The 21,316-nt window shown below is 37.3% G+C and overlaps 3 protein-coding genes across 3 annotated transcripts; 2 read left to right on the top strand and 1 right to left on the bottom strand.

The window, feature by feature from the left end:
- Nucleotides 1-1,281: 1,281 nt before the first annotated feature.
- On the bottom strand, nucleotides 1,282-4,353 carry LOC148192426 (uncharacterized). Its single transcript, XM_088099194.1, has 3 exons — nucleotides 3,936-4,353; nucleotides 3,772-3,851; nucleotides 1,282-1,476 (listed from the first exon to the last, which is right to left on the bottom strand). Exons 1-3 carry the CDS (start codon nucleotides 4,351-4,353, stop codon nucleotides 1,282-1,284), a joined length of 693 nt encoding a protein of 230 aa, XP_087955320.1.
- A 3,635-nt stretch (nucleotides 4,354-7,988) lies between these two features.
- Nucleotides 7,989-8,342, top strand: LOC148192425 (uncharacterized). The gene has a single exon (XM_088099192.1). The coding sequence runs from the start codon at nucleotides 7,989-7,991 to the stop codon at nucleotides 8,340-8,342; it is 354 nt and encodes a 117-aa protein (XP_087955318.1).
- A 9,655-nt stretch (nucleotides 8,343-17,997) lies between these two features.
- On the top strand, nucleotides 17,998-19,176 carry LOC148192424 (uncharacterized). Its single transcript, XM_088098659.1, has one exon. It carries the CDS (start codon nucleotides 17,998-18,000, stop codon nucleotides 19,174-19,176), a length of 1,179 nt encoding a protein of 392 aa, XP_087954785.1.
- The last annotated feature ends 2,140 nt before the right edge of the window (nucleotides 19,177-21,316 follow it).

The raw sequence follows: 21,316 nt of genomic DNA, 5'->3' as shown, positions 1-21,316 counted from the left end.
AAAGGGTGTTTTTAATATCAAAATTAAGTATAAAAATTAACGGTTTTTGAACCGTTATCAAGAGTCGTATTCGACTTTATGTTTGTAGGTGAATTGACTGTTTGGTCAGACTGTATGTGGTCGTCTTTGACCGTGCTGAGCTTGCTGTTAACTTAGGTCGTTCTTGACTGAGTTATAGGTGGTTATCTTTGATTTTGTAGATGGATTGGTTGTTTGGTAGAGTTATGGGTGGTTATATTTGACCTTGGATGTTGTCTTAAGCATTTTGAATTATTGACTTGGACGAGATCTAATGTCGCTTATTTGAGTAAGCTTTGTGTTGTCGACTTATGCAAGCTTAGGTGTCATTAAGCTAGTTTAATTTGATGCTACCCTATAGGTAGACTAAGGTGTTGCCTAAATGGGCTTAACATGTGTTATTGTCTAGGAAACTCAAGTACCGCATTTGTGAACTTTCCTTAGGTTTAAGTTACTCGGTGTCTCGTTTGATGCCTTTCATTTATGTAACCCTTTAAATAACTCAGTGTCGCATTTGAGGGATTTTTTCTATTAGATTTAATAGCCAATTTTGTCCCTAGTTTCGTTGACAAATCTCAATTTAGTCCCTCATTTTAAAAGTGTTTGAAATGGATTCTCACTTTTAAAATTTTGAGTCAAATTAGTCCCTTCCGTTAAATAGAAACAAACAACGTTAAGGATTTGATGATTTGGCAGAAGACATGGTATTTTATAGATATATTTATGCTGACGTGTTAGTGGATGGGTGCATAGATGAAATTTAGAGGTGCACTTTATACTTTTTAGGCGAGGCCCAAGCCCTCAAGGGTTTTTTTTTTCTTTTTCAGGTCTCTTCTCCACCTTCATTAGCGGCAGCTCTGTCCTCCACTTGACCAACACCAACGTGCCTTCCTCTAGATGACCAAAACTGTCGTTGGCGGCACCAATCGTTGCCAGAGACACCACCAGCCACTATAGTGTTCCTCCCTCCGTGCAAACTTGATGACGTCGTTGCCGCTGCCATTAGGTTCCGATTCTGAGCAAAACGCCGTTGGTGACAACGCCGCCATCCTGTGGAGCAAATCGCGTGTTTCTCCTCTTCCAATCCCAAACACAAATCGCAACTCGTCCTGAGCCCTAATTCCTCTACTTCAATTCAGCCTCCGATAGAATTGCCGTCAAAGTGAAAGGCATAAAGGTAAGGGATTTCGCCCCTTCTGTCCCCCATTTTCTACGCCATCCACCACAACTTGAACCAAAAGCATGCCATGAACCTCACATCCCTCAGGTTCCCAACGAAACCATGTGTTTGCTATCTTCCTTCTCCATATCCACTCCCAGTAACATTCCTTCTATCGTGGATGTCTCCATATTCTCTTGTATTCCTGTCAGAATAGTTCGCTCCTTCACCACCAACTTCCCCTCCGAAACGCGAACAACATGTTTTATCGTCATCTCTTCAGCTCCCTCTACGCTCCTCTGCAATTAAATCAAACCAATTTTTCATTTGTCCAATGGAACTGAAATGAAATTTTGAATTTAGGGATTTTATTAATCAATACCTTGAATGACACCACTGGAAACACTCGATTAAAAAAATGTCTGCGAATTCAAAAACATGGAGATGGAAACCATTGTCGTTAGCAACATAAAAAAACGACTGGATAAATAAAATGGAACAAAAAAGACAATATTAAGATGATGATGAGGGGTCTTTACTCTTTCACAGTCAACTTCTAATTCAGTAACATGTCAGCACAAATATATTTATACAATAACATGTTAGCACTGTTTTCTGCCAAATCATCAAACCCTTAACGCCATTTGTTTATATTTAACGGAAGGGACTAATTTGACTCAAAATTTTAAAAATTAGGATCTATTTCAAACACTTTTAAAACGAGGACTAAATTGAGATTTGTCAACGAAATTGGGGACAAAATTGACTATTTAATATTTCTATTACTATTTAAGTAACTTAATGTCTTATTTGAGGGCTTTGCTTATGTTATTGTCTAAGTAACCTGGTGTCTCATTTGAGGGCTTTCCTTAGGTTATTGTCTGAGTAACTCATTCCCTCATTTCAGGGCTTTCTTTTGTTATTGTCTAAGTAACTTTGTGTCTCATCCGAGGGCTTTCGTTTATGTTACCCTATAGATAACTCGATGTCTCATTTGAGGGTTTTTCTTATGTTATTATCTTGATAACTTGGTGCCTCTTTTTAGAGCTTTACTTATATTATTATCTAAGTAACTCGGTGTCTCGTTTGAAAATTTTCTTTTGTTACTGTCTAAGTAAGTTAATGCCTTACCTGAGGGCTTTCTCAACTTGTAGGTTTTTCTCATTTTGCATTTCTTCATAGTATTTTTGGCACCGAGAAGTTTCAACGGACTCTACTAGTATCATGGAATCAGTGTTATACACTAGCAGAAATTTCCTTCGTGGATGACTAGGGAATGCAATGGTAACCCTATAGTATGGTTAGTATCTCCTTACTCCAAAACCTTTTAGCCTTCCCTAGCTTCTTCTTCAACTCAGTAAGGATGACTTTGTCGGCAGCCTCGATTTGCCCATTGGTTTTGGGGATGTCAAACTGAAAAGGGTTGCTGCTTTATGCCAGTTGGCTCAATACCTGTTTGAAGCCGCTATCGATGAATTTTCTACCGTTATTAGTGACTGCAAAATGGGGCAATGTATGTCGGCATATGATGTTTTTTCAACGAAACTTTTGAGCTTGTTGGGATGAGATTCTGGTTAGTGTGGTTCTACCTCCATCCACTTAGTGAAATAGTCTACGACAATGCTGAGAAACTTGACTTATCTATTTACTAGTTCAAAGGGGTCGAGTATGTCCATTCCCCATGTAGCCACAAAGCGATTATCGTGTGTAGCTTCTCAAGTAACACCCGATGTAAGGGGCCAAACTTTTGACATTCTTAGCACTTCGTGATGTACTCATGGGCATCTTTTTTCAATGTAGGCCAGTAATATCCTACCCTGAGTATTTGTGCAGCCATGCATCAGGCTCCTAAATGCATGCCACATATGCCTCGATACGTCTCAATAACTGTGTACTAAAGTTGTTCTTGATTCAAGCATTTGAGGAGTGGGACGGTGAACCCTCTTCTAAAGAGTTCCCTGTTCTGCATGGTTTTGAATGTTGCTTCCTTATGTATGGACTTTGCATCTCTTGGGTCGGTGAGCAACTTATTTGAAGTCATATAATTTAGTATAGGGTCTTCTAGCTTAGCGAGCTTTAGGAGATCTAAAGCATGTCTCTCTAGCCCCAACTTGGTGTTAAGAGGGTCTATTGGATAAGAGTTTTGAGTAGGGATGACAACGGGTCGGGTCGAGCACGAATATTGTCTACCTGCAACCCGACCCACCGGATAAAACTGTATCCGAAATCCGACCCGCTACCCGCTGGATATCCACCTTGAAAAAATCCTCGGATTTTTTTCAACCCGCGAATACAAATTAAATTTCAAAAAAAATACAAATAATATTTAAAATATATATCCAAATAAAGTCAATGGATAAGTAAGTAAAAGTTAAAATATAAATTCAAATTAATACAAATTAATAATACAACATATATCCAAATATAAGTAATTTTAAAAATAATTGTTCTAAAAATAACATTCCAAGATTTATGTTTCTTCTCCCATATCTTCATTTTGACCACTTAATTCCTGAAACAAATAAATACAAATAAAGTCATCAATCAATGAAAAAGTGACACTATTAATAAAACTAGATTAAAATATTATAAACAAAACTACTAACATCATCGTCAATTATCTCCTCTAATATTGTATTAAGCTTTATGTTATCCACTTTCAATTTTGAAGAACCTACAAAAGAAAAATAAATTCATTTGTCATAGCCAATCATTTGAATGAAAATAAAAATGTAATTTGAATTGTTCATTTAATTACCTTGTATGTCACTCCATAGCCAATCTTGAACACACATCAATGACTCTAAAGTGTTTGGGTGTAATCTACTCCGATGTGAAGTAAGAAATCGACTACCAGTACTAAAAGAAGACTCCAAAGCAACTGTTGAGATAGGAATGGCTAGAAAATCTCTTGCAATCATTTGTAAGATTGGATATTTTAATCCATTAGTCTTCCACCAAATTAAAATGTCAAATTCTTCATCTGAATCAGGTAGTGTCGGTTCCTCCAAGTAATAATCAAGTTTTAACTTATAATGTGATGGTTCATTTTTCTTTGCAATCTGGTGTTTTGCAAAATCTCTCCTCCAAGCATCTTTTCTTCCATCAACATTTTGGCCTACATTTATGTTCGGATTTTGACATGAAGAAACTAACTTCTTACCTTTCATGTACATTTCATACTCTCTCACCAAGTCCTTAAAAAGAATTTTCACCTTTTCAACTTCAAAGTCAGATTCATTACCATATATCTGAGGGAAAAAATAATCCAACAAATCAATTTTGTACCTGGGATCTAAGACAATACCTATAGCCATCACTCCACGGATCACACTTCAATACTTGTTAAACTTTATAACCATAGATGCAGCCATTTGGTGAATAATAGAATTGGGAGAGTTAAGTCATTCCATCAAAGCCAACTTAATTTCACATACCTTTGGAAAGAAAATGTTGGCAGTTGGATAAGAGGTACTAGAAAACAAGAGTGTCACATCATAAAATATTTCCAACTATTGACAAATTTCATGTGCCATTTGTCAATCATATGTGCTGATAAGTGTGAAAAAAGAGTTGTTCTTACACTTATAAATGATCTCAATCTTCTAATTATTTATGTTATTACTCGGTGAAATGTTGTAATAGGTAGTAGAATGTTTTTATAAATTATTGTACAGGAAAGGATGTATAGTTGGGAGTCTGTCAGCCAATTCTCGCATAGCGCAAGCCAAAACTCGCACTGCCAGGAAACATAAATTCGCATAGCGCATCATTACTTGTGCGCTGTGCGAATAACATTAGTTGAGAGGCAGCAGTTACATGAAATTCGCATAGCGCACACACACCTGTGCGCTGTGCGAATTAAGGAAGTTATTGGTTTTAAAAGACGTGACAGAAAGGCAAAAACCATCTTCTGACACACGAACATAGCCAGAAAAATACTGGAGAATACAAGACGATCAGGAGACCTGTCAAGACATCAAGACTTCACTTTCTGCAAGGAATTGCTGTAAAGAGTACGTTTGAGATGTCTAGGATAGGCTAAATTTTCTGTTCATTGGAATTGGTTGTATGACGAATTATTAATGTAAATACTGAAGTTCCCCTTATACTTGGAAGACCTTTTATGAAGACTGCTAGGGTGATAATTGATGTTGATGATGGTCATCTGAAGGTGAGGTTACATGATGAAACAGTTACCTTTAATGTAGTAGAAGCTATGCAACACTCTAAAGATAGAGGAAACTGTTTCAGAGTTGAAGTTTTGGATGATGTTGTTGAAAAAGTAAGAAGTCAGATGTTTGTGAAATCTCCCTTAGAGTGTGTCTTGATAAATTCATGTGAGGAACTTACTTTAGAAGAAGAATCTGAAGTAGAGGAGATTTCACAACATCTGGAAAAATTGAAAGAAGAGAAATCCACTGATGTGAAAGTGGAAAAATTAGAAAAGGCTCACTTAGATGATCAGGAAAAGATGGAATTAAAAATGCTTCCTGATCATCTTAAGTATGTGTTTTTAGAGGAAAATGCCAAGAAGCATGTGATAATAAGCAATTCTCTGTCAAAGAATGATGAAGCAAAATTGGTTGAAATCTTAAAAGAAAATAAAAAGGCAATAGGTTGGCACATCTCTGATATGAAAGGTATAAGTCCAACGTATTGCATGCATAAGATTATGATGGAAGAGGACTACAAACCCATAGCACAACCACAGAGGAGATTGAATCCAAATTTGAAAGAGGTGGTGAGAAAGGAAGTACTTAAATTGCTTGAAGCAGGAATGATATATCCTATCTCTGATAGTGCTTGGGTAAGTCCTGTACATGTTGTTCCTAAGAAAGGGGGTATGACTGTTGTTCAAAATGATAAGAATGAATTAATTCCTACAAGAACAGTCACAGGGTGGAGAATGTGTATTGATTACAGAAAATTAAATCAATCCACCAGGAAAGATCATTTTCCTCTCCCTTTTATGGATCAAATGTTGGAAAGGCTGGCAGGGCAAGCCTATTATTGTTTCCTGGATGGCTATTCCGGGTACAATCAAATAATAGTAAATCCTGAGGACCAAGAAAAGACTGCTTTCACTTGTCCCTTTGGTGTGTTTGCATACCGAAGGATGCCATTTGGTCTATGTAATGCTCTTGCCACATTTCAACGTTGCATGTTAGCCATTTTTGCTGATCTTGTTGAGAATTGCATAGAAGTTTTCATGGATGATTTCTCGGTCTTTGGCAAATCATATGATTTATGCTTGCAGAACCTGGATGTAGTCTTGAAAAGATGCATTGCCACGAACCTTGTGTTGAATTGGGAAAAATGTCATTTTATGGTTCGTGAGGGGATTGTCTTAGGACATAAGATCTCATCCAGGGGGATAGGTGTAGATCAAGCTAAGGTTGATGTGATTCAAAAGCTACCACCTCCTACAAATGTAAAAGGGGTAAGAAGCTTTCTTGGACATGTTGGATTTTACAGAAGATTCATAAAAGATTTTTCCAAGATTGCTAAACCCCTTTGCAACTTGCTTGTGAAAGACATTCAGTTTGAGTTTGATGATGAGTGTCTGAAAGCTTTTGAGATATTGAAAGAGAAGCTAGTCACAGCCCCTGTTGTAGTTGCACCAAATTGGACTCAAGAATTTGAGATAATGTGCGATGCTAGTGACTATGCCATTGGGGCTGTATTGGGACAGAGACGTGGCAAAGTTTTTCACGTTATTCATTATGGCAGTAAAGTTCTGAATGATGCACAATTAAATTATGCCACAACTGAAAAAGAATTTTTGGCAATTGTGTATGCTCTTGAAAAGTTTAGACCTTATTTGATAGGATCTAAAGTGATCATTTACACTGACCATTCAGCCATAAAATACTTACTGGCAAAGTCTGATTCAAAGCCACATCTCATAAGATGGGTTTTACTGTTACAGGAATTTGATCTTGAGATAAAAGACAAAAAGGGGAGCGAGAATGTCATTGCTGATCATTTGTCTCGCCTCCTTAACACTGAGGTGACTAAGAAAGAAGGAGAAATTAAGGGAGAATTTATTGATGAGCGTCTGATGCTCATACAACAGAGGCCATGGTTTGCAGATATGGCTAATTTTAAAGCTGCAGGAATTCTCCCTGATGACTTGACTTGGCAGCAAAAGAATAAGTTCTTACATGATTCCAAAGAATATCTTTGGGATGATCCTTATCTCTTCAAGTTGGGTGCTGATCACTTACTGAGGCGGTGTGTCACAGCAGAGGAAGCTACTGGTATCCTATGGCATTGTCATAATTCGCCATATGGAGGACACTATAATGGAGAAAGGACAGCCGCTAAAGTGCTTCAATCTGGGTTCTTTTGGCCAACCTTATTCAAAGACGCACATGTTCACGCAAAAAGGTTGTGACAAATGCCAAAGAACTGGAAGCATTTCAAGAAGACATGAGATGCCACTGCAGGCTATTTTAGAAGTTGAAGTGTTTGATTGTTGGGGAATGGACTTTATGGGACCATTACCTTCTTCCTACAACAATGAATACATATTAGTAGCAGTGGATTATGTCAGTAAGTGGGTGGAAGCAACAGCATGCCAAAAGAATGATGCCAAGACAGTGGTCAAATTTCTTAAAAGACAAATCTTCTCAAGATTTGGAGTACCTAGGATCCTCATAAGTGATGGAGGATCACATTTCTGTAACGCTCAATTGGCTAAGGTCTTGACACACTATGATGTGAGGCACAAGATTGCCTCACTTATCATCCTCAAACCAATGGCCAAGCTGAAGTTTCTAACAGGGAAATCAAAAGAATTCTTGGAATGACTATTTCATCATCAAGAAAGGATTGGGCTGCAAAATTAGATGATGTCCTTTGGGCATATAGGACTGCCTTAAAGACTCCTGTGGGGCTAACACCCTTCCAGTTAGTCTATGGCAAGTCATGTCATCTCCCAGTTGAGATGGAACATAAAGCATACTGGGCACTAAAATTCCTTAACTTTGATTCTTCTCTTTGTGTAGGAAAAAGAAAGCTTCAGTTGCAAGAGTTGGAGGAAATGAGGATGACTGCTTATGATTCTTCAAGAAAATATAAAGAAAGGGTCAAGATGTACCATGATAAAAAGCTGATGAAGTTCTATGTCAATTCTACTGTCAGGAGGACAAACACTTGAGTGTGAGTAATGAAATGCTGATCTGGTTGTTCATATTCTATGCACAGATGATTTTGTGAGTGATGTACCATGTCATACTTGTTGAAATCTTTGGGAATACATGTGATTTTTCTGATGTGCCAAGTCATTTTATCAAAGTGTCAAATGTCTGTTGTGTTGTTCAGTTCTTTCTGTGATTTCCTGAGGGCATGAAATAGTTCAAGTTTGGGGGAGTTGATAAGTGTGAAAAGAGAGTTGTTTTTACACTTATAAATGATCTCAATCTTCTAATTATTCATGTTATTACTCAGTGAAATGTTGTAACAGGTAGTAGAATGTTTTTATAAATTATTGTACAGGAAATGATGTATAGTTGGGAGTCTGTCAGCCAATTCTCGCATAGCGCAAGCCAAAACTCGCACTGCCAGGAAACATAAATTCGCATAGCGCATCATTACTTGTGCGCTGTGCGAATAACATCAGTTGAGAGGCAGCAGTTACATGAAATTCGCATAGCGCACACACACCTGTGCGTTGTGCGAATTAGGGAAGTTATTGGTTTTAAAAGACGTGACAGAAAGGCAAAAACCATCTTCTGACACACGAACATAGCCAGAAAAATACTGGAGAATACAGGACGATCAGGAGACCTGTCAAGACATCAAGACTTCACTTTCCGCAAGGAATTGCTGTAAAGAGTACGTTTGAGATGTCTAGGATAGGCTAAATTTTCTGTTCATTGGAATTGGTTGTATGACGAATTATTAATGTAAATTTCCTGTGCAATATATGTTTTTGTTCTTGTTCTTTTCTTGACTTAGTCTTGATTATACGGAAGTATTAATCTTCTTAAAGGTTCTTTTGTACTGGGAAGTATTTTTAGAACCAGAAACGTAAGAAAAGAAACTAAAAGTAACTACGCTAGGAATGACTTCTGTGCTTTTGGTCATTCTCAACATCTGATGTTAATGCAAAGTTATTTGATGAATTAATTAAGGAATTAATAATTCAACAGATAATTTTAGAACTTGTTTTAAGGAATTAAACCAAGATACTTTAATGTGAATGCTTGAACAGAGAATATATGTTGTCCAAGATTTTACTCTAATATTAGTCAAAGACCAATTCCAGTGATCGTTTGTCGCATTGTTCAATCTTAATTTTCGTCTACTTGATTAATTTCATGTTTAAGTCCAAAATCATAAATATTTTCATCAGTAATTGACCTTGACAAACAATTATAATTGATTAACGTAACTCAAATTCCCTTGGGAGAACGATACTCTTTAACTTATTCACTGTATTACTTGGAACGATTTGGTATACTTGCCAAAAAGATATCATGTGCTAGGCAAAACTTTATATTGACTCTCTCGTTGTGATAAACGATCAAATACATCTTTGTATTGTATGGCTACTTGAAGCATTAAAAATGTAGAATTCCACCTAGTTCTACAATCAACAACCAATTTTCTTCTGAATGAAATATTCAATTGAGCACATGCCTCTATAAATTTCTCTTCTAGTAGCTATCCAAAAATTAACACTTTCTCTGACCTTTTCAATGACATTAGCAATTATGGACAAACCATCCTTCACAATCAAATTCAGTATATGTGCACAACATCGTATGTGAAACAATTGGCCACCCAAAATAAGAGACCTAGGTGAAATCTTGTCTAAAATGCGATCAATCATAACATCATTTGTAGTGCAATTATCAACTTTTCTATCTAGATTCCAATTCATTAAACATTCAACCAACAATTCAGCAAGACTTGACTAGTATGAGGAGCAGGCACATTCGTAAACCTAAAATTGAAATTCATGTTTTATTAATTTAGTGAAGAACAATGTTAATATAAAAATTACACTTAAAATAGAGTATAGTGTTATTACATCACAAGTCGACTTTATAGCCTCCATAAATCATCGATAAAGTGTGTTGTTATAGTCATGTAGCCTCTATTTTTATTACTAGCAGTCCATATATAAGTTGTAATTGCAACTCGACTTTGAATCTTTGACAACAATAATCTTAGTTTCTCTTTTTCAGCATTGTAATCCTGCATAATATCCTTTTTTAAGGTGTTTCGAGAACCACTTTAAATAGAGGTTGTACAACAGCACAAAATTCTTTAAAGCCTATGTGATCAACCATTGACATTAGATACTCATATAGAATTATCATCTTACGAAGTGCATCTTTAGCTATTTGTTGATTAAACACATAATTTCCAACAACTACGGTTTCACCCACTTCTTTATGAGTTTTTAAAAATGATTGCCTGATGTCCCGAGATGTTCGAAACTTGCAACTCTTGAAATGGTTTCTCAAATATGATGTACCTTGCTTTGTATCACCTACAAGACTTTTGGAACAATAATTGCACATCACTTTCCATTTTCCATCTACCTTTTGTCTCTTAAAGTGATTCCAAACTTCTGACAATAATCTTCTGACAATAAGCATAATTTCATAAATAATTGGATAAATAAAAAATTATGCTATTTATATAATTAATCAAAAAAGATCTTGCATAGTTATCTGATCCACCAGTTATGTAAAAAAAACTAATGATTCATCACAAACAATTCAGAATAATATATGCCTTTATTCATAATAACCATTCAATAATAAAAGTTATTAAACTACTAACGTTTCCCTGTTCAAGGAATCAAAAATTAGTCTAAATTTATGTAGAATCAAAAATCACAGTAGGAAACAATGTTAGACAGATTGGCAACACCTGATCTGAAACAGGATTTTAAAAGCTGATGTTGTCTGCTATATTAGTGCACTTCTGCGACGCAAATGTAAAACTAATCTAAATGGAGATGCAATGATTCAAACCTACAATATTAAGATAATACTGCAGATGTATGAATGCAGATGCAGCTTTTATTTATGCAGTAAGATGACTTACCAATTCAATGCAGCGTGAATTCATCCTAAAAAACAACTAATTAAACTAAAAGATTAGTGAAACGAAAAATCCCCTATTGGGTAAAATGCTAAAACAGAACCAATGAACTGGATTGCTAAATTATATTATGCAGAAACTAGAATTTCCAATGAATGCTCAAATGTCAAATGTAAAGATTTAACAACTGGGCAATGTAAACAATTGGTAGTGAGAAACAGGAAGGAAGTTAGAGAATGGAAGAAACTGGAAATTGTAGTTGTCAGGCAAGACAGGATGGAACCAAACATAAATATAAGGCCAACAGTTAGATGAATTTAAAAGATATATCAGGATCAATCAGTTTCCATCCCATATACCGAAAACCCTATCATACCCAAAACTCCAAAACCCTATTTCGGTTCTAAGGTGACTTTCGATTTTGCTTCTGCCCTGCATTTAGGTCCTAGAAACGGAGGAGGGAGGTATATGCATGTAGATTTTCTAAAACCAATAACAGAACTCACAGGCAAAAAGAAATTAAAGAAAACAAAAGACAATTGTTGTTGGTCGGCAAAAAGAAATTAGAGAAAACGAAAAGAGGTAGATAGAAGAAATATTGTTATTGGTCGGCAAAGTGCGACTCTGACATTGAACGATGGTACAATATGAAAATATGGTAGTTGGCAGAACTCTGATGGTGGCACAAATGTTAGCACAGGCAGAAAGGGAGCTTGTTTGTTGCACAGATGAAAGAGGAAAGGGGTAGATAAAAACCTAGCTTAAACATAACATAAGGATAAAAATGTATTTTCAACTTTTTTAGCGGGTAATAGGTATCCGCGGGTCGGATAGTGTAGTACCCGAACCCGACCCGATTATAAGCGGGTATTAAAATATCCGCTACCCGCGGGTTGCGGGTAATAAATATCCGCGGGTACCAACTATCCATTGCAAATTTTATCCACGGGCGCAGATTTTTTTGCCATCCCTAGTTTTGAGTGAGCTAGGCTTCTTAGTACTAGCCAGTTTGGACAACACGTCGGCCTTGTCGTTTTCTTCTCTTAGCACATGATTGATCTCAAACTTGTCAAAACATTCTGGTGTCCTATTACAAGCTGGGAATCGCTTTAGGAACATAACTTTTGAATTCTAAGCTCACGGGATAGTTATAACCCGATGATCAAGACCTCATACTTTGTTTGTTTAACGCACTAAAGTTAAACCAAATGGCTTGATCTATAATGAGATCGTCAAGTCCTTCTAGAATAATGCCAACGTCACTGCCTTTCTTATTGGAAGACCCATCAACACTTAAAGACCACCATGTGAATTGTTCTCCTTTGGTTTAGAGCTTGATGAGGAAATCTGCTAGGAATTGCAACTCCATTGGTTCTCTATTTTAATATATGAGCTCAAACTCATAGAGTTCCACCGTCTAGGTGATAATGAATGAAAATACCGTTATCTGTGATGTAATTTTAATACTAAATGCACCCTTTTCTGCTTTGAAACTTGCTTGGAATCATATTTTTCTGTTAAGTTGTGTGAATAAGAGAGTTGAGGTTGAATTTGATGATTTTATGACTAATTCCATTTGTTTTGATAGAAAATGAGTAAATATGGAAAGCAGGGATAAAATCCTATGGAGATAGAGCTCAGAAAGGTCTAGAAAAAGCACCAGAAGGAAAGAAGCTCGAGGCTTGGGTACCCTTTTTGGAGGCTTAAGCGCAGGAAGTGTCGCTCACCGCCCGGGCGCCCCTTTTTGGGGCGCTTAAGCGCCGAATGTAGAAGGCTTGAGCGTCCTCTAGAAGGCTTAAGCGCAGGAAGTGTTACTCACCGCTCGGGCGCCACTTTTGGGGGCGCTTGAGCGCCGGATGTTGAAGGCTTAGGCGACCTCTGGGAGGCATGAGCGTGGAAGACTATCGCTCGCCGCTCGGGCGCCCTAAGTGGTGCGCTTGAGCGCCGGCGACTCAGGCTTGTGCTTTGTTTTTGTTATGCTTCTGTTCTATTTAAAGGACCCAGGCGTCCTAGGTTTTGTATCTCTGGCTGGAGCAACACAATAGCATACTCTTCTACTCTCTAAAGGCAGATCTGGAGGCGGGAGCATCCATCCTCTACTTTTAGGGTTTACTATCTCATGCTTTTCCATTATTAATCTAGTTCCTCCATGTCTATGGGGAACTAAACTCTACTTGTTGGGGTATGATGTAACCTTGTGAACTCTCATGTATTTGAATTGATTCTTAATCATATATGCTTTTTCATTAATTGTTAGAGTAATTCATTTGTGCTTATTACATGCTTTGTTTAACTCATTCATCACATGATCTATGAATTGCATGAGTGTCGGGAGGCTCCTTACAATTCAGGTTCTTGTTGAATTCTCCCAAGAGTAATATTTCTCAGGGATGAGGGTATGAGTCTTGGTCATCTTAAGCTCTTGATCTTCAAATTTAATTACTAGGGATGCTAGGAATTGTATGAACTTGTGATTAAGGACAGACTTATTCGCCGAAAAATCGGTTTAGGTAATTTAGTGAGTGACGTTAACATTAATGCATAAAGAAGAATTCTTACATACATGAGAGGGAACTTAGTGAAATATAACCCCAACAACATACTCATCTCATTATAAACAACATTCGTTCATCTTTGTATTACTCTAGTATTAGAGCCGTCAAAATGGGTTGAAACCCGTGAGCCAACCCGGCTCACCACGGGTTTGAGCCGGGTTGGGTTGGAAAAAAATGTCAAATTTTTTATGCGAGCCAATTTTGACCCGACTCACTAAGAACCCGGCTCACATGGGTTGAACCCGTGGTGGGTCGGGTTGGCTCACCAACCCACATATTTTTTTTTAATTAAATTAATTATTTAAATTCTATTTTTTTTATTAAAATTAAATTAATTAAATTAAGTATTCAAAATGTATAACTTTTACTTAGTAATATATAATCTTTTCACAAATTAAATTAATTCAGGAATATATCATTTGTTTTATCTTGTTTTTAGACCTATCTACAAGCATGACAGGTTTTTCTTGTGCTATATATTTTTGTTAACGACTATATGTAATTACGTATGTCTCATTAAACTAAATTGGCAAAATTTTATACTTGATAGCTTAAAATATATATAACAATATATTTGTTTTGTTTCATTTTCTTTTATATTAATTGATCCAATTATTACTGTTTCAATTTGATCGATCAAAGTAACATGTTATAAGAATCTCGGAAGAAGAGAGTGAAAAAGAAGTTAATTAAGTGAGCCAATGAGCCAACCCGTTTAACCCACCAACCCGTGGTGGGTCGGGTCGGGTTCGAATTTTTTCGGCTCGCTAATAAATGAGCCGGGTTGGGTTGGCTCACTAAGTGACCAACCCGTGGTGGGTCGGGTTGGGTCGGGCCGGGTTACCCGTTTTGACAGCTCTATCTAGTATTGATCAAACTGAATTCATATTTAATTTTTTGTCTTTGCATCTCAAACCAATGATCTCATTTTATTTAAGTCTTAATTAATCGAGTCATCACACAATTGTTTAGTGCTGAGAGTCTTTTGGGATACGATACTTGGTCTTACCATTTTATATTACTTATGCAATTTGGTACACTTGCCAATCCATCAACACTAGGCCATCATGAGTCCTGCCATTTTTAGCTTCTGTAAGATCTACTTGATAGGATAATCTATGTGGACACTTATATTGAAACTACGAAAGAAGTGTCTCAACCATCGAGCTAAGAAAACACTACCAAAACTCTATGCTTTGGTACCATCCTTGGATGGGCTAGAGAGTCCAGCATGTGAAGTACACCAGGTACTACTTCTTGTCTTCCTTCATTATAAGGATCGAGTTGATTGTTAAGTGTGACATGTCTATGTATATTTCCAAACGTTGGTTTTGTTGAGGATTTCTAAGAAAGAGGAAGGTAGTGACTTTCCTAATTTGTTGGAACATAGTATTACATTCTTTAGTCCAAACATAGGTATGAACTACCTTTAGCATCTTAAAGAGGGACCTTTCCTTTTGTGCTGAACGTGGTAGAAAGAAGTGAAAAGTAGGAAAAAGTTGGAATCAGAAAAGGAAGTGAAAAATGCACAAAAAGAGAAGACATGAGTACCGCTCAGCAGAAATTACCGTTGAGCGGTGTTCTTGAGGTCCCGTAGTCACCGCTGAGGGGCAAAACTGCAGTTGAGCGTCAATTTGAAGTACCGCACTTACCGCTGAGAGCCATTTCTATGGGCCTTGAGCCACTTTTCTGTAATTTTTAGAATAATATATAAGGTTTTAGTCCACCTAGGTCAGTCATCTTTGGCTGGAACGAACCAGAATATACTTTCTTCACCCCTTGGAGGAGGATTTTGGATGCTCAGGCTCCACTCTTCAAATTCTAGGGTTCTATCTTTCATTCTTTCATTGTTTTTCATCTAGTTTAAACATGTCCATGGTGAACTAAACCTTCATTGTTGTTGGGGAACCATTGTAATCTTTTGAAACTCTCATGTATTGAATTGGTTATTTAATTCATGTGCTTTCTTTCATTAACTGTTAGGATTTTTCTTCTATACTCTATACATGCTTTGTTTTACTCATTCAATTGCATGATCATTGATATTATTTGTATGGACACATATAAGTAAATCTAGACATGAAGAAATTCTCCCAATAGTAGTATTGCCTAGACATAGGGATATGATGGTTGGTTGCCTTTAAGTTTTTGTGCGAATGTAATGCATGAATAATTGCTAGGGAGACAAGACATTGTAAACTAGTGATTAGGAGTAGGCTTTCTTCACCAAGACATTGGCTTTAAGGTAATTTAGAAAGTGGCATTAACATTAATGAAGAAAGATGAATTCTTGAATACATGTGACTGGATAGGATGAATTGGTAAACCCTAACAACATAATCATCATATATTTCAATCACGTTTTGCATTGTTCTAGTCCATTGATCAAAACCTTGCATTCATGTTTATTTTTGCATAATTCAACAACAATATTTTCGGTTACAAGTCTAAGATAATCAACAAATCATATAATTGTTTAGGTCGTGAGTCCTTTGGGAAACGATACTTGGTCTTACCATTTTTTATTACTTGATACGATTCGGTTACACTTGTCGAGGGTTAACAAGTTTTTGGCGCCGTTGCAGGGGACTCGTGGTTTAACTATTCTATTTGTGTGATTATTGATTACCTTTGACTTGATTTTTTTAATTTGTTATCTTACTATCTTTTTGTATTTATCTTTATCTTTTTATCTTTTTAGTTTATCTTTTAATTTTTTAATTTTTTATTTTTATCCTTTTGTCTTTTGTTCTTAATTTTTATATTTCTATCTTTTTATTCTATCTTTTCTATCTTTTTGTGCTGACAATTGTTTCTAGGAACTTGTTTTCATGTGTATGCAGGATACAGTTCGAACTAGGAGCAAAATCACTTCAGAACCTCTTCTTGAAGGCTTGGACGAAAGTAGAAGGAGGAGGAGAGTTCGATCTTCAAGAGAATTATTCCCTCCTCCAGAGATACTTTTACAACCTTCACCACAAAGGTCAAATCAAAGCATTGAAGATATGGCCGAGGAGAATAATGGTAGACACATTCTTTGGATTACACTACTGTGGTTGGCCCTCAACATTTTAACAATATAGCAGACCGAGGGTCAATGCCGCAAACATGGAGGTGAAGCCGACGTTGATACAATTGGTGAAGAGCAACCAATTTAATGGGCTATCACATGAAAGTTCATATGAACATCTCACCACATTCAATGAGATTTGCAACACTATGAAGATTAATGGGGTGCTGGATGAAGCAATAAAGCTTAGTTTGTTTCCTTTCTCATTGGGAGGCAATGTTAAGTTATGGTTGAACTCTTTTCCAGAGGGTAGCTTTATTGAGTGGGAAGTTGTGGTTGCAAAGTTTTTAAACAAGTACTTCCCACAATCTAAAGTCAACAGAGGGAAGCAAGAGATATCTTCTTTCAGACAAGGCATGGAGGAGACATTAGGTCAAGCATGGGACTAGTATAAAATTTTGTTGAGAAAGACTCCCACGCATGGCTTTAATGAAGCAGCAGTAGTCCTTCTTTTCCTTGGAGGTCTTGGTTCACAAACCAAGTTGATGTTAGATGCCTCAGCTGGAGGTAATATCAAATGGAAGACTCCAGAGGAAGCAACTGAGTTGATAGAGAATATGGCTACTAATGATAACGAGTTGCACAGTGAAAGAGGAACTCCAATTCAACCGAAAGGGGTTCTACAATTGCAATCAAATGATGCCTTGCTTGCTCAGAATAAGATCATAACTCAATAGTTGGAGAATTTAACAAAGACACTTGCTCAATTGCCAAAGGAGCTAAAGGGAGTTGCACAGGTTCAACAACAACAGATGTGTGAACTATGTGGTAATGACCATATCAATGGTCAATGTGCTTTTCCAGTGGAGGCCTTAGAAGATGTAAATTTCATGGCCAATCAATTTCCATACCTCTAAGGTAATTATAACCAAGGGTGGAAACCTCACCCAAGCATGGGTCAAGGTCAAGGACAAGCTGGACAAGCGGGGCAATCAGGACAATTCAACTGGCCACAACAGCAACCATCATTATGGCAACAAGTGTCTGCACTCAATGAAAGATCAACAAAGTTGGAAGAGACTCTTCAACAATTTATGCAGGTGACTATTTCCAACCACAAGAGCACTAAAGCGGCCATTAGAAACTTAGAGATGCAAGTTGGCCAAATAGCTAAGAAGTTGGAAGATATGCCTGATAAAAGTTTTTGGGCTAATACTGAAGTTAACCCTAAGGAAGAGTGTAAAGTTTTAGTGAGTGTGAATGTTGAAAGAGTTGAGTTAGAGAGAAAAGAAGAAAAAGAAGAGAGAGTAGAGAGAAAAGAAGAGAGAAAAGGAGAGGATGAGAGAAAAGAAAAAGAGGAAATGAGAGGAGAGAAAAATTTTGAAAAATTTGAAAAAATTCTTCCTTATCCAAAAGGTTGTGAGAGAATAGAGAAAGAGAGACAATATGGGCGTTTTAAAGATATCTTCAAGCAATTGGATCTACCTTTGAATGAAGCATTGCAACAAATTCCAGCTTATGCGAAGCATATGAAGCAAGTCTCGACAAAGAAAAGATATATAGATGAAGAGATTAATGAGTACAAAGCTGTTAAGAAGAAGCCACTTCCTTCAAAAGTGGAAGATCCAGGAAGTTTTACCATTCCTTACGTCATAGGGAAGGAGAAGATAAGGAAAGCCCTACTTGATTTAGGGTCAAGTGTTAATTTGATGCATTTATCTCTACTTGAGCGAATTGGTGATCTTGAAGTCAAGCCAACAAAGATGACTTTGCTAATAGCGGATGGATCTTCAAAGAAGCCTTATGGTGTAGTGGAAGATGTTATGGTTTGTGTAGGCGAACTAGAATTCTTGGTGGACTTTGTCGTGATGGAGATGGAGGAGAATGTAACTCCAATTATTCTTGGAAGACCGTTTATGAAAACGGCCAAGGTCATCATCAATGTAGATGAAGGGATGATAGTGCTTCAAGACCAAGAAGAAAGGGTGGTCTTTAATGTCTTCAAAGAGGAGCAGCAGATGCAAAAGGAAGAGGCTAGTCATAAAGCTACATGTCAAGATGTACCCATGACTAGCTTTAAAGATGAAAATCTGGGCTTCAAAGGTAAAAATTATTTCTTGTCACAAGTTAGGGAAGAAGAAAAAGATGGAAAAGGAAGGACGGTTCATGATGACTTGATGGAGGCACAATTCAAACTTGGTACACCTGTAAGATTCAAGAACAAGTTGTGGGTTGTGAAAGACTATAAAGAGAATGGAGTGATAGAGATTGAATCTCCATATTCAAGGAGAGTCAAGAAGGTGGACCAGAAGCAGCTGATGAGTTGGTGTGATGACAATAAGATGAACACCAACATTGAAGATTGAACTTGAGCTTTACTGGATCAAGCTAGTGACGTTAAAAGAGCGCTTACCGGAGGCATCCTAGTGATTTGAGAACATTAATTTCTTTAATTTTTATTTTTGGGTGATGTAATTGTATAAACTTTGGACATTTTTTTTTATGTTGAGACTTTTGGGTATAGCATCTACTGATAGATGCTAGGTGGTTAAGTATCTACTGAAGGATACAAGGTTTGCTACACCTATTGATGGGTGTTGGTAAGAAAGAATTGCACCTATTGATGGGTGTTGGTAAGAAAGAATTGCACCTATTGATGGGTGTTAGTGGATTTTGGGTCAGGCTCGTGACGTTAAACAAGCGCTACTTGGGAGGCAATCCAGTTGATTGACTTTATTTTTTGTTGTTTGTTTTGATTCTGTTTTAGTTGCATGATAGGGATTGAATGTTTGAGTGATGGGAGAACTTAAATGCAGGGAGTGAGTGAGAGGAATGATTATGGGGAACCTAGGGCGAGCTAGGAAGAAAGAGAGTAACTAACACAAGTGCCGCTCAGCGATAACACTGCAGATTTGGGTTTGACTGTTTGGTTCATTTGGGCTCAGCGGGAGTAGAGCCCATTAGGGTATTTTTATACTCTAGGGCGCGACTTTACCTCTATTTTCATATTTCCTTCTTCTCACACACTCTTAAACACTTTCTCAAGAGTTCTCTACACTTTTTCCCTCTTCCCCTTTACAAAACCTTTCTTCCACTCACTTTCTCACTAGGTCACCATCCAAGTTTGGGGTTTGGTGAGAGCATTGCTATTCAGAGCTGATTTCTTCACATTCCTAGAGCATTTTTCATTCATCTAGCATCTCCACCCAAGTAAGTTCAAACAATTTTCATTCTAGGGTTCTTGAAAGCATGAATTGATATAAACATGGTTGTTTAAGCATGATTCTTTAGGGATTTTGATTTTTATGCATGATTTAATGAATTTATTGTTGTTTGAACCGATTAAAATGCTTGATTTGGGTCTGGAACTAAGAAGATTGCATGTGGGTGGAGAATAGGACATTTTAAAAGGAATTTTGAAAAATCTACAGAATCGCCGCTCAGCGGAAATTTCCCCTGAGCACGATTATGACAGAATGGGTTTTTGGCTCTTTTACTTGTTGGTTTGATGCATAGGTTGCGCTGAGGGGCTCTGTTTGCCCTCAGCGGTGATTTGGCATGGTTTTGGGGTGTTATTTATGGCTTATTGATGATTAACAACATGTCTTGTGTTTTTGTGAATTGTGTTTGATGTAGGGATGACCTCCTCATCTGGCAAGAGATACAAGACTATAGGATCCAAGAGGAAGGATAAGGAACCAACACGCACCCATTCTAGCAAGTTCCTTTCCCGAAAGCATGAGAAACATTTTAAAATTGTCCAAGATAGGAGGCTCCTAATGGAAAGGAAGGTTGGATTGATTCCTGAATTAGCTTCACAGTTTGGAGAGCAAATGATGAGTAAGAACTAGAGGAGGCTACCTACCTACTCTACACCAGCTAGCATAGCAGTGGTGAAAGAATTTTACACCAATGCAAGGAGGTTGACTGATCATCCTGCTGAGGATTACTTGAGCTATGTTAGAGGCCACACCATTCGGTATGATTCTGACTCTATCAATAGATTTTTAGATACTGAATGGACTGGTGAGCAATGTCAGTTCGCTCTCAATATGGAGGAAGGAACAGACTTTGATGATGTAGAGAGTGTGTTGTGTGTGCCTGGAGGGCATTTTTAGAGAAATAGGAATGGTGCAGTGGTGAACATTAGGAGAACTGATTTGACTCCTCTAGCAAAGTATTGGATGACTTTCTCTCATGCCAACATTCAGCCTTGCTCCCATGTGTCTGATATTACTGTTAACAGGGCACTTCTTTTATACTGTGTACTTAGAGGGATGAGCATTAACATTGGCCAAGTGATAGCTAATGAGATACAGGTGTGTGCCAACACTATGAACACCAAGGCACCTTTGGGACACCCCTCTTTGATCACGCACTTATGTGAGCTTGCTGGATTGAACATCTCTGTTCCACCATTTGAGAGGTCGAGGAAAGTTATTGATGAGGCCTATTACAAACAGTATTGTGGAGGTGATGAGGCAGCTCAGCCAGTACCACCACGCC

Source organism: Vigna umbellata, chromosome 9 (assembly GCF_029865625.1).
Source record: "Vigna umbellata cultivar VRB3 chromosome 9, Vumbellata_1.0, whole genome shotgun sequence".
Taxonomy (NCBI): Eukaryota; Viridiplantae; Streptophyta; class Magnoliopsida; order Fabales; family Fabaceae; genus Vigna; species Vigna umbellata.
Note: the sequence above shows the minus strand (reverse complement) of the source record. Positions and strands in the feature narration are given on the sequence as shown.

Excerpts from the sequence above, each read along its gene's own strand:
- LOC148192426 (XM_088099194.1), bottom strand. The coding sequence starts at position 4,353 with ATGTACATGAAAGGTAAGAAGTTAGTTTCTTCATGTCAAAATCCGAAC. Across the intron at positions 3,852-3,935 it reads GCTATGGAGTGACATACAAG|GTTCTTCAAAATTGAAAGTG; the intron begins GTAATTAAATGA and ends TTTCTTTTGTAG. Across the intron at positions 1,477-3,771 it reads ACGATGATGTTAGTAGTTTT|AGGAGCGTAGAGGGAGCTGA; the intron begins GTTTATAATATT and ends ATTTAATTGCAG.
- LOC148192425 (XM_088099192.1), top strand. The coding sequence starts at position 7,989 with ATGACTATTTCATCATCAAGAAAGGATTGGGCTGCAAAATTAGATGAT.
- LOC148192424 (XM_088098659.1), top strand. The coding sequence starts at position 17,998 with ATGCCTGATAAAAGTTTTTGGGCTAATACTGAAGTTAACCCTAAGGAA.